General features: G+C 50.2%; 1 protein-coding gene across 2 annotated transcripts; it reads left to right on the plus strand.

Moving 5' to 3' along the window:
- Positions 1-2,388: 2,388 nt before the first annotated feature.
- Positions 2,389-12,483, plus strand: LOC119972179 (transmembrane and ubiquitin-like domain-containing protein 1). Of its 2 annotated transcripts, none has more exons than XM_038808504.1 (3): positions 2,389-2,553; positions 5,529-6,332; positions 11,921-12,483. In XM_038808504.1, exons 2-3 carry the CDS (start codon positions 5,569-5,571, stop codon positions 12,270-12,272), a joined length of 1,116 nt encoding a protein of 371 aa, XP_038664432.1. In that variant the 5' UTR covers positions 2,389-2,553; positions 5,529-5,568; the 3' UTR covers positions 12,273-12,483. The 2 variants fall into 2 exon arrangements, with proteins under 2 accessions (XP_038664432.1, XP_038664431.1); XM_038808503.1 differs by having other exon boundaries at positions 2,389-2,460.
- The last annotated feature ends 279 nt before the right edge of the window (positions 12,484-12,762 follow it).

The following is a 12,762-nucleotide window of genomic DNA, read 5'->3' on the forward strand; positions in this document are numbered from 1 at the left end:
CTTGGAGGACACATGTAGAATACTGTATCCAGTTTTGGCCCCCTTATTTAAGGAAAGATATATTATCACTGGGGGCAGTACAGGGGAGGTTTACTGGGATGATCCAGGATATGGAGGGACTGCATATGAGGAAAGATTAAACAAGTTGGGTGCTTGGAGTTCAGAAGAATGAGAGATGACAGGATTCAAACATAAGAGTCTTCAGGGTTAGAGAGGGTAAATGTTGGAAGGATGTTTCCACTCGTGCGAGAGTGTTGCCACGAGGGTAGAGTCACAGAATTAGAGGGAACTCATTTAAGATGGATTTGAGGAAGAGTTCCTTCTCTCAAAGAGTGGTGAATCTTTGGAATTCTTTATCCCAGGAAACTATGGAGGCCGAGTCCTTGAACAGGTTCAAGGCTGAGATCGGTAGGTTTTTAATCAGTGGGGGAAAAGGAGGTTGGAGATGAGGCAGGAAACGGGACTGAGCGAGTGTTAAATCAGCCACGATTTTAGTAAATGGTGGAGTATCAAGGCTGGATGGCCTCCTCCTGTTCCTATTTCTGAAGTTCTGATGCAATACTACTCCCCCCCCCCCCCCCCCCCCCCCCCCCCCCGGTCCTCAGTCCCTCTTCCGCCTGCTCCAGAGCTCGGTTCTCTCCCCTATCATCTTCCCGTTCTTTCGGAAATCGCACCACATCCTGAACTCCATCTCGTGGTCAAGGCACCGTCCAACTTGTGCCATGAGATGGCGCCTGGTTTAAAAAGTACAGCTTACTGAGGGGGCACTGTACTGTAATTTTAAAAACTAATTTGTATTTCTTCCATTTAGTGATGTTTTGGGAGTTATATCAGTTAGGGATGCACAGTGCGGTACAGTATTTCAAATTGTACATTGTTTTTTTAATGCCAGTAATGTCTGAATGGATCTAACTGGTTTTATCATTGAACCGATCATTCACTTCAAGTTGCTTCACTTAAAGTCACAATTTTCAGGAACACAATCACAACTTGAAGTGGGGACGAACTGTAATTTAGGAAGACCCCCTGTGTGACCCCAGTGGTAATATTCTCTCAGACTGGTCACAATATATATCATCTCCCACTGGCTCCTCAACCAACCAACTGTGCTCAGCGGAAAATGCTTCCATGGGTTCCTGCTTTTTATTTTCAATTCCAGGCCTTCCAGAAGTAAACAGGACCTTCCTGAAATCTGACCAAGTGCCACTGCCTTTCTCCCACACCTTCGCAGCACCACTCTTCATAAAACCAGATTGCTTTTTGGATTTTACATTCGGCCCATCGAGACCGCACCGGCCCTACTCAAGCCTAGGCCTCAACCCTATCTCCCTAACCCAGTAACCCCACCTAACCTTTTGGACACTAAGGGCAATTTAGCTTGACCAATCCAGCTAACCTGCCCAGCACGGTAGCATTGTGGATAGCACAATCGCTTCACAGCTCCAGGGTCCCAGGTTCAATTCCGGCTTGGGTCACTGTCTGTGCGGAGTCTGCACATTCTCCCCGTGTGTGCGTGGGTTTCCTCCGGGTGCTCCGGGTTCCTCCCACAGTCCAAAGATGTGCAGGTTATGTGGATTGGCCATGATAAATTGCACTTAGTGTCCAAAATTGCCCTTAGTGTTGGGTGGGGTTACTGGGTTGTGGGGATAGGGTGAATGTGTTAACCTTGGGTAGGGTGCTCTTTCCAGGAGCCGGTGCAGACTCGATGGGCCGAATGGCCTCCTTCTGCACTGTAAATTCTATGATTTATGATCTTTGGACTGTGGGAGGAAACCGGAGCACCCGAGAGTCGTATCCCTCTATTTCCTCCCTATTCATGGACCCATCCAGATGCCTATTAAATGTTGCTAATGTGGCTGCTTCCACCACGTCCTCTGGCAGTGTGTTCCAGACACCCACCTATTGTGTGAAAAACTTACCCCGCACATCGCCCTTAAGCATTCCCCCTCTCACTTTGAACCTGTGCCCCTGTGTAATTGACACTTCCGCCCTTGTAAAAAGCCTCTGACTATCCACCCTGTCTGTGTCTCTCAGAATTTTGTAAACCTCTCTCAGGTCTCCCCTCAGCCTCCGTCTTCCCAGTGAAAGCAATCCTAGTTTATTCAATCTCTCATAGCCAACACCCTGGAGACCAGGCAACATCCTGCGAGAGTAACATCGACATCTCTGCTGTCCCCTGGCTCCTCTCCAGTATCCACTGAGCTCTGGGTGATTTGTGCAAGTGTTCCTGCAATTCCCTCTCTTATTTTCTTCTGCATCTTCATGCATCTTATCTGCTCCTGATCTTTTCTTCCGAAGCCTGGACTTTAAGCTGTCAGTTGGTGTCAGGATGTAAATCGTGCCACTGTTCAGCTCTGGTTCCTGACTGAATTGCCTTCTTTGTTCCAGAGTCTTCACAGTTAACCACAAGTGCAGAGCTTCAATGAAACCGACGGCAATCAACAAGAACCTACAGCAATGGTACAAGTTTGTTATTCTAAATTTCTGGAGTTACGACACCCTGGGCGAGTGCGCAGTCTTTGGTCCTTAAGTTGCCCAATACGCAGTCACCAGGTTTGTGAATTAAAACACAATTACTTTCATTAATAACCATTATTAAATATGCAGTAAATACAACAGGTGAACTATTATCTTTTTTTCCCATTAAGGGGCAATTTAGCGTGGCCAATCCACTTAACCTGCACATCTTTGGGTTGGGGGGGGGGGGGTGAGACCCACACAGACACGGCGAGAATGTGCAAACTCCACACGGACGGTTTCTGCTTTCAATCAGTAATGATTTTCACTGTAGATTAATTCAGGTCTTTGTACAGCTATGCAGTTTTTCTGGAGGGAGAGAGAGAGAGAGCGAAGGTCCTTTTCTCTTGAGCATCCAGGAACCAACTGGCCATTCCTTGCTTCTCCAAAAATCCTCCCACTGGGGTAGGATCCAATCACCGCCTGTTACTGGGCCGAATACAGCCTTTTGTCCAATTGATTGGCCACCAGCCAACCCATCGAACCGAGTCCCACTGATCTATCGGGTGCCAATAATTCTGAGTTCAGCTGCCTGAAAGATAGCACAGTGTTCTCTTTTGTAACTTCTGAGCTCCTCAATTCCCCTGCTCAACTTAAAGTAGCATGGCCACCCATAGATCAAAATGAAAACAGGAAAAATAAAGAAATGGGAAATGAAGGAATTAACAGGAAGGACCCTTTCACTGGGTATAGATATAGAGGAATTCAACATTTCACAGCTATTTGTCTTTTGTATGGGTCTGATGTTGGTGCGTCCCCCACGATCCCTGATAGCATAGTGTGCCCTTTGCACTGATCGTTCATACCATCGTCTCACATGTCCACCTTGATCAGGAGGTGGTCATTCAACCCTTGAGCCTGTTAATCTTTATTAGTGTCACAGGTAGGCTTAGGTTAACAGTCGGGGCCTGGATGCTCAGAGAAGAAGCTGTGAGTCTCTCCAGAAATGCTGCATGGCTGCTGTATTCTTGAACCTACAGGTAACCTGGATGAATCTACAGTGAAAACCATTACAGACTGAAAGTACAAACCTCTGGCCTGAAGAAAAGTGTCGTTGGACAACCATCTGCATCATTATTTTTACAGCCCTCTTTTCCCCTCTGTGTTTGTTTGTCTGTCTGTTATAGATAGATGGTGGGAGTGAGTTAAAGATGGGAGGTTAGCAATTAGGTAGTAGTTAACCATTTGTATTTGCTGCATATTTAATTACAGTTAGTGTTATTAATAAAAATTAACTATGATTAAATTTACAAACCATGAGACTGTAGTTATTGGACAGCCAAAGACTTTGGGTATTTTTAAAGAATTAATTCTTAATTCCAACTGCGTTGTGACTCTGAGTCAAGTGGGGCTGGAATTGAGCGCCCACTGGCCCAGGGGGTTCTAACATAATTTGGGGGCCTAGTTCAGTGATCTTTGGAACGGTATTTGGTGACGTTTGGGTTATAATAATAATAATCTTTATTATTGTCACAAGTAGGTTTACATTAACACTGCAATGAAGTTACTGTGACAATCCCCTAGTCGTCACATTCCGGTGCCTGTTCGGGTGCACAAATATACCTTACATGAGGGAGAATTCAGAATGTCCAATTCACCGAACAGCACGTCTTTCGGGACTGTGGGAGGAAATCGGAGCACCCAGAGGAAACCCACACACACACAGGGGGAACATGCAGACTCCGCACAGACAGGAAATCAAACCTGGGACTCTGGCGCTGTGAAGCAACAGTGTTAACCACTGTGCTACCGTGTGTTCATCATTCAACCACCTTTTTGTTGATCACCTTCGCTCATCTGCCTTGGTAATGTAACCCTTACCCACAGAGATCCAGCAATCTCAGATTTCAATAGTCCCCCAACCTCAGTTTTTTGGGAGGGAGAGAATCTGCACCGATACACGAGAAACACCTGACCTGCCTACCTAATCCCATTTACCAGCACTTGGCCCATAGCCTTGAATGCCATGACGTGCCAAGTGCTCATCCAGGTACTTTTTTTTCTCCTTTTTAAAAAAATTTAGAGTACCCAATTCATTTTTTCCAATTAAGGGGCAATTTAGCCCCTGCACATCTTTGGGTTGTGGGGGTGAAACCCACGCAGACACGGAGAGAATGTGCAAACTCCACATGGACAGTGACCCAGAGCCGGGATCGAACCTGGGACCTCGGCGGTGTGAGGCAGCAGTGCTAACCACTGCGCCACAGTGCTGCCCTATCCAGGTACTTTTTAAAGGATGTGAGGCAACCCGCCTCTACCACCCTCGCAGGCAGTGCATTCCAGACTGTCACCACCCTCTGGGTAAAAAGGTTTTTCCTTAAATCCCCCTAAACCACCTGCGCCTCACCTTGAACTCGTTTCCCTTCGTAACTGACCCTTCAACTAAGGGGAACAGCTGCTCCCTATCCACCCTGTCCATGCCCCTCATAATCTTGTCCACCTCGATCAGGTCACCCCTCAGTCTTCTCTGCTCCAATGAAAACAACCCCAGCCTATCCAGCCTCTCTTCATAACTTCAATGTTCCATCCCAGGCAACATCCTGGTGAATCTCCTCCGCACCCTCTCCAGTACAATCACATCCTTCCTATAATGTGGCGACCAGAACTGCACACAGTGCTCCAGCTGTGGCCTCACCAAAGTTGAATCAGGATAAATTATGTAGATAGGTTGCACAGACTAGCTTTGTATTCCCTTGATTATAGGCGATTGATGGATGGTCTAATTCAGATGTTTATGAATATTATGGGATTTCATGGTACTTTGTAATAATTTAACTTACTTTGTTTGACATGACTTCCCTTTGACTGATTCAAGCTGTTTTTTCCTGACCAGATCATTATTTGTCCAAATACTCTTTCTGTTCTTAATAACAGATTCTGAACTCGGGGGTGGCAAGTTTGCTTCTCTGGAGGATACTTGTGTTAATTCACCAGATTTCCTACTCAATTATGTTTTTGAAGCCATGTTCCAGTGTCTTGTTGCTCATCATTTTTTTTTCTGATTCTTTCAGTTTCCTGGTTGAATGATTGTGGCAATTGGTGGTCTGTGTCATGGCTGTAATCGAAGGAGTTGGTGATGAGGTGACTGTACTCTTCGGCCTGGTCTTCATGGTGTTGGTGTTGGTGTTGGCATGGGCCTCCACTCGCACTGTAGACCGAGGCGACCAGGAGCTGCGACCCGCTGAAGATACCTCTGTACGCACCTCAGACCAGCAGGTTCCATCCTGCACCTCTCCCACCAACCGCTCACCAGATCAAGGAGATACAAGGGCCAACACAAAAGAGGTGGAATGCAAAGCAGAGGAGACAGAACTGAGCGAGGACGAGAAGGAAGAACTGAGCGAGGACGAGAAGGAAGAACAGAGCGAGGACGAGAAGGAAGAACAGAGCGAGGACGAGAAGGAAGAACAAGGTGGGAACGAGGAGAGGGAAAAGCAGAGCGAGGAGCCAGTGAGAAAGAGCGAGGAGGTGGGGAAGGAGCAGCAGAGTGAAGAGGCGGAAAAGAAGGAGGAGGGGTATGAGGTAGAGGAAGAGTTTCAAGCCAAACATGAGACGCCTGCAGAGAAAGGAGCAGAGAGGTTGGTTACAGATAATGTGTCTGATTTGGACACCTCACCACTTGACACAATAGAGTTACGTCAGCGAGTGACCTCTGCAAGTGTTAGGGAAGAACTCGAGACTCTGTCCTCAAGTGACCAACCTGCTGACAGTGACTGTGCTGAGAACAGCTCCATGTTGCTGAGGCTAAAGTTTTTGAATGACAGTGAGAGAATAGCTCACGTTCGACCAGAAGACACAATTGGACATATAAAGAGGTAAAAGCTCACTCAACAGTGTTTTGATTCTATGGCACACAGCTTCATGGAGTTAGGAATTTATAATATTACTCGTGTCTGTCAGGCTTCCTCTCTATTTTTAAAATAGATTTTATTACAAAGATATATGAAAAGTTTCAACACATAAACAATTTGGAAACAAGCTTCCCAACAAACAGCTGTACAGCTTGTACAAATTTCACCCTTTTTCCACCTCCCCGACGATCAACCCCTCAAACACAGTCACGAGCATCCCCCACATCACCTCAAAACCCTCCGCGGAACCCCTTAACTCGTATTTAATCTTTTCCAAAAAAAGTCATATAAGCCCCCCCCCACCCAGGCTGCTACCCCCGGGGGCATTGCTCACCCACCCAGCTGCTGCCCCCGGGGGCATTGCTCACCCACCCAGGCTGCTACCCCCGGTGGCATTGCTCACCCACCCAGGCTGCTACCCCTGGGGGCATTGCTCACCCACCCAGCTGCTGCCCCCGGGGGCATTGCTCACCCACCCAGGCTGCTACCCCCGGTGGCATTGCTCACCCACCCAGGCTGCTACCCCCGTGGGCATTGCTCACCCACCCACCCAGGCTGCTACCCCCGTGGGCATTGCTCACCCACCCAGGCGCTACCCCCGGGGGCATTGCTCATCCACCCAGCTGCTACGCCCGGGGGCATTGCTCACCCACCCAGGCTGCTACCCCGGGGGCATTGCTCACCCACCCACCCAGGCTGCTAGCCCCCAGTGGCATTGCTCACCCACCCAGGCTGCTACCCCCAGTGGCATTGCTCCCCCACCCACCCAGCTGCTACCCCTGGGGGCATTGCTCACCCACCCAGGCTGCTACCCCTGGGGGCATTGCTCACCCACCCAGCTGCTACCCCCGGTGGCATTGCTCACCCACCCACCCAGGCTGCTACCCCCGGTGGCATTTCTCCCCCACCCAGGCTGCTACCCCCGGGGGCATTGCTCACCCACCCACCCAGGCTGCTACCCCCAGTGGCATTGCTCACCCACCCAGTTGCTACCCCCGGGGCATTGCTCCCCCACCCAGGCTGCTACCCCCAGTGGCATTGCTCACCCACCCAGGCTGCTACCCCTGGGGGCATTGCTCACCCACCCAGCTGCTACCCCCGGTGGCATTGCTCCCCCACCCACCCAGGCTGCTACCCCCGGTGGCATTGCTCACCCACCCACCCAGGCCGCTACCCCCGGTGGCATTGCTCCCCCACCCAGCTGCTACCCCCCGGTGGCATTGCTCCCCCACCCAGGCTGCTGCTACCCCCGGGGGCATTGCTCACCCACCCAGGCTGCTTCTCCCAGTGGCATTGCTCACCCAGCCACCCGTATATGTCTCCAATTCTGCCCTCCCCTTCCACATCCGGAAGTAGCAGTCGCTCCAGCAGGGTGTACCTCGGCAACCTGGGAACTCCTTCCAAACGCTCTGCACGAAGTCCCTTACCTGCAGGTACCTCCACTCACTTCCTCTCGGGTGGTCTAACCTCTCCTTCAGTTCCTCTATACTGGCAACCCCTCTTCCACATACAAATCCCTCACCTTAACCAGCCACACTTCTCTCCACTTACTAGACACACCGTCTATCACCCCCGGCTCAAAACCGTGATTTTCACACAACAGCGTTAACACCGACATCCCCTCTATCCTAAAATGCTTCCTCAGCTGGATCCAGATCTTCACCGTGGACTGCTCCTCCGGGCACTCTGAGTATCTGCTCGGCGCCATTAGCAATGTTGCTGTTACCATAGCCCTTAAGCTGGACCCCTTACAGGATTCATCCTCCATCCTAACTGATTCTACCCCCTCTACTTCCCACCACCGCCTCACCTTTTCCACGTTCGCTGCCCAATAGCATTGAAGCAGGATCGGCAACGCTAGCCCTCCCTGCTGCCTCTGCCTCTATAATAGGGTCCTCTTAACCCTTGGGTCTTTCCCCGCCCATACTAAGTCCGAAATAATTGTGTCTAGTTTCCGAAAGAAGGCCGTCGGCATACAGATCAGGAGTGTCCAGCGGGTCTGAAACAAAGAAAATTACAGCCCAGGAACAGGCCCTTCGGCCCTCCCAGCCTGCGCCAATCCAGATCCTTTATCTAAACCTGTCTCCTATTTTCCAAGGATCTACTTCCCTCTGTTCCTGCCCATTCATATACCTGTCTCGATGCTTCTTAAATGATGCTATCATGCCCGCCTCTACCACCTCCGCTGGTAAAGCGTTCCAGGCACCCACCACCCTCTGCGTAAAAAAACTTTCCACGCACATCTCCCTTAAACTTTCCCCCTCTCACCTTAAACTCGTGACCCCTTGTAATTGACACCCCCACTCTTGGAAAAAGCTTGTTGCTATCCACCCTGTCCATACCTCTCATAATTTTGTAGACCTCAATCAGGTCCCCCCTCAACCTCCGTCTTTCCAACGAAAACAATCCTAATCTACTCAACCTTTCTTCATAGCTAGCACCCTCCATACCAGGCAACATCCTGGTGAACCTCCTCTGCACCCTCTCCAAAGCATCCACATCCTTCTGGTAATGTGGTGACCAGAACTGCACGCAGTATTCCAAATGTGGCCTAACCAAAATCTTATACAACTGTAACATGACCTGCCGACTCTTGTACTCAATACCCCGTCCGATGAAGGCAAGCATGGTGTATGCCTTCTTGACCACTCTATCAACCTGCATTGCCACCTTCAGGGTACAATGGACCGGAACTCCCAGATCTCTCTGTACATCAATTTTCCCCAGGGCTCTTCCATTGACCGTATAAACATACAACAGTAGGCCGTCAGCATAGAGCGATACCCGATGCTCCCTCTATAAAAGCAAATTACTGCGGATGCTGGAATCTGAAACGAAAGGGAAAATGCTGGAAAATCTCAGCAAGTCTGGCAGCATCTGTAGGGAGAGAAAAGAGCTAACGTTTCAAGTCCAGATGATCCTTTGTCAAAGCTTGTCAAAGATGTTCCGGCATTTTCTCTTTGGTTCCCGATGCTCTCTCTGTCCCCTGGTAATCCCTCGCCACTCTGCCAACCCCCTTAGAGCCATTGCCAGAGGCTCAATAGCCAGTGCAAACAGCAGCGGCGACAACGGGCATCTTTGCCATGTTTCCCTGTGTAATTCAAAGTTCCGAGAACCCATGTCATTGGTCCTCACCCTCAGTGCCACATGCAACAGGTGCACCCATGCCACAAACTGCGTCCCAAACCCGAACCTTCCCAGGACCTCAAACAGGTATCGCCACTCCACCCAGTCGAATGCCTTCTCTGTGTCCATGGGCACCACTACCTCCGGTACCTGAGCTCCCGACGGGGTCATAACTACATTTAACAACCTCCTCCTATTACTAGAGAGCTGTCTGCCCTTTATCAAACCTGTCTGGTCCTGCAAAACCACCCCCGGGACAAAACCTTCCATCCTTCCCGCCAATAACTTAGCCACCACTTTCACGTTGTATTTGACAGCGATATGGGCCTATACGATCCACATTCCAACGGGTCTTCCCCTTTGTTGGTATTAATGTGATCGTTGCCTGCGTCATCGTCGCCGGCAGCTCCCTCTTCTCCAACGCCTCATTAAACGCCCCCAAGAAATGTGGTGCCAGGTCCGTCGCGAACACCTCATATAATTCCGCCGGATAGCCATCGGGCCCCGGACCCTTCCCCAACTTCATACCCCTTATACTGTCCAGCACCTCCCTCAGTCCCAGGGGCTCCTCTGGCACCTGCCTCTTCTCTTCCTCCAGCTGTGGAAACAACAGTTCATCTAATAACCTTCCCAAGTCCTGCTCTTAAACCCCGGGCCCGTCCTGTACAGTTCCTTATAATCCCTAAACGCCTCATTTATCTTTCCTGGCTCTGACACCACATCCCCTGCCCCAGTTCGTATCTTCAATATTTCCGTGGTCTGCCTCCATAGTTGATGCGGTAACATTCGGCTCCTTTTCTCCCCGTATTCGTACTGCTTCCCTCTTGCCCTACGCAGTTGGCCCACTGCCCTCCCCATTGTCAGCCTATCAAATTGCCCCTGTAATTTTTCCTCCTCGCTAATCCCTCCGTAGTGGGCACCCTCGAGTACCCCCTATCTACCTCCACTATCTTGTTCATTAGCTGTTCATATTCCTCCATCCTTTCCTTATCCTCATATACCTTCAACAAGAGAATCTCCCCTCGAACCACCTCTTGTAGCGTTTCCCAAAATGTGGCCACCGGCACCTCCCCATTTTGGTTCAATTCCATATAATCTTTAATCACAGCCCACACAAAATCCTCTATCTGCCAACAACCCCGAATCGAGACTTCACCCCGACCTCTGCTTCCGTCCCGATCTAAACCGAATCTCCAGCCAATGGGGCGTATGGTCTGAGATTATTATCCCCGCATAATCTGCCCCCTCCCTCCTACCGTGGCAGCACGGTAGCATTGTGGATAGCACAATAGCTTCACAGCTCCAGGGTCCCAGGTTCGATTCCGGCTTGGGTCACTGTCTGTGCGGAGTCTGCACGTCCTCCCCGTGTGTGCGTGGGTTTCCTCCGGGTGCTCCGGTTTCCTCCCACAGTCCAAAGATGTGCAGGTTGGGTGGATTGGCCGTGATAAATTGCACTTAGTGTCCAAAATTGCCCTTAGTGTTGGGTGGGGGTACTGGGTTATGGGGATAGGGTGGAGGTGTTGACCTTGGGTAGGGTGCTCTTTCCAAGAGCTGGTGCAGACTCGATGGGCCGAATGGCCTCCTTCTGCACTGTGAATTCTATTAAAAAAAACTCCCGCTCACCACAAAAAAAGCCAATTCTGGAATACACCCTGTAAACATGAGGAAAGAAAAGAATACTCCCTTTCCCCTGAGTTCTTGAAGCTCCACGGATCCACCGTACCCATCTTTTCCATAAACCCACCTACCTTTGCCATTGTATCCTACCCATTAACCTGGAACTCGACCTATCCACCCTCGGCTCTGGAACGCAATTAAAATCTCCTCCCATAATCAACTGGTGTGTGGCCAAGTCCGGGATCAATATCGACCGATGCCCATCCTCCTCTTTCGGCCCAACCCCCGTTAATTTCACCCTGTACCTGGCCCATCCAAGATGGCCCCTTTATCCGCCCCGACCATGTCTTTCGGGACTTGTGGGAGGAAACCGGAGCACCCGGAGGAAACCCACGCACACACGGGGAGAACATGCAGACTCCGCACAGACAGTGACCCAAGCCGGGAATCGAACCCGGGTCCCTGGCGCTGTGAAGCAGCAGTGCTAACCACTGTGTCACCCATCTCTCCAAATTTCCAGTGAAGACTGGCTTGTGTTCTGTATTGATCCCAGAAATGATGACCTAACAGTCAGTGTCCCGGTTTAGAATGTCAGTGGGTGGGAAAGCAATGGACAATGTGCTGCTTTGGGAAAACCAAGGGCAAGTTGGAATCTTCGGTACAGGTGGAACACAATTTGTCTGTTGATTGATTATTGGTGGGTGGGAGAAGGCTGAGGTTGTTGCAGTTGGTGCTGCATCTCGGCCTCACTGATTATCTTTCCCTGCTTGTTCATTTGTTTCTCTCTTCCCCTCCCCCCTGTCCCTCAGGACCCACTTCCCCAATCAGGAGCACCAGATCCGGCTGATCTACCAGGGGCAGCTACTAGGAGATGACACACGGACCCTGTCTTCGCTTCACATCGTTAACAACTGTGTCGTTCATTGCCACATCTCACAGAATGCCACTCCTCAGTCCCCTGCGGGGAGTCACGCAGCTGAGCACACCGACACCACCCTCAACATTGGCGGCCTCATGCTGCCTGTCTTCTTCCTCATGCTTTCGGTGCTGTGGTATTACCAGATAAACTACCGGCAGTTCTTCACCGCGCCCGCCACCATCTCGCTTGTTGGCATCACCATTCTGTTCAGCTTTGTGGCTTTTGGAGCTTACAGGCGGTGAGGTTCCATCCACCTCCAGACTCGGAACCAATTGTGTGGGACACCAGGCCTGGGACTGACACACACTCTGCTTTTTATCAATCAAACTCGAAAATAATTTGGAAGTTGTGACAATTATATTATTACCGTGTGACATATCCTTTTCAATGGAGGTCTGTTTTAATAAGATGACCAATGCTGTCGTTTTCATCTATAAAGCTCTTTGCACCTTGTGCCTGGAGTCTGGTCATTTTTCTGACTGCCCCTGGGCTCCATATCCACAAGAAGGGGCAGCAGGAATCCTACCCCAGTTTCTGCCCAGATCCAGACCCTCCAAAAATGGAGGGGACGATGAGTCTCGGCTTCTGTCTCTGCCAGATTTACCCGACGGCAGAGGAGCTAGCTTTACAATCGCATTCCCTAGTTGGCACGTACAAGTAGAATTTCCCAGCAGACAAGATGCCATTCAGCCCATAATACCTCTGCCGGCACTGTCGGGTAATCTAAATTTC

The sequence above is a fragment of the Scyliorhinus canicula genome, chromosome 10, assembly GCF_902713615.1.
Source record: "Scyliorhinus canicula chromosome 10, sScyCan1.1, whole genome shotgun sequence".
NCBI lineage: Eukaryota > Metazoa > Chordata > Chondrichthyes > Carcharhiniformes > Scyliorhinidae > Scyliorhinus > Scyliorhinus canicula.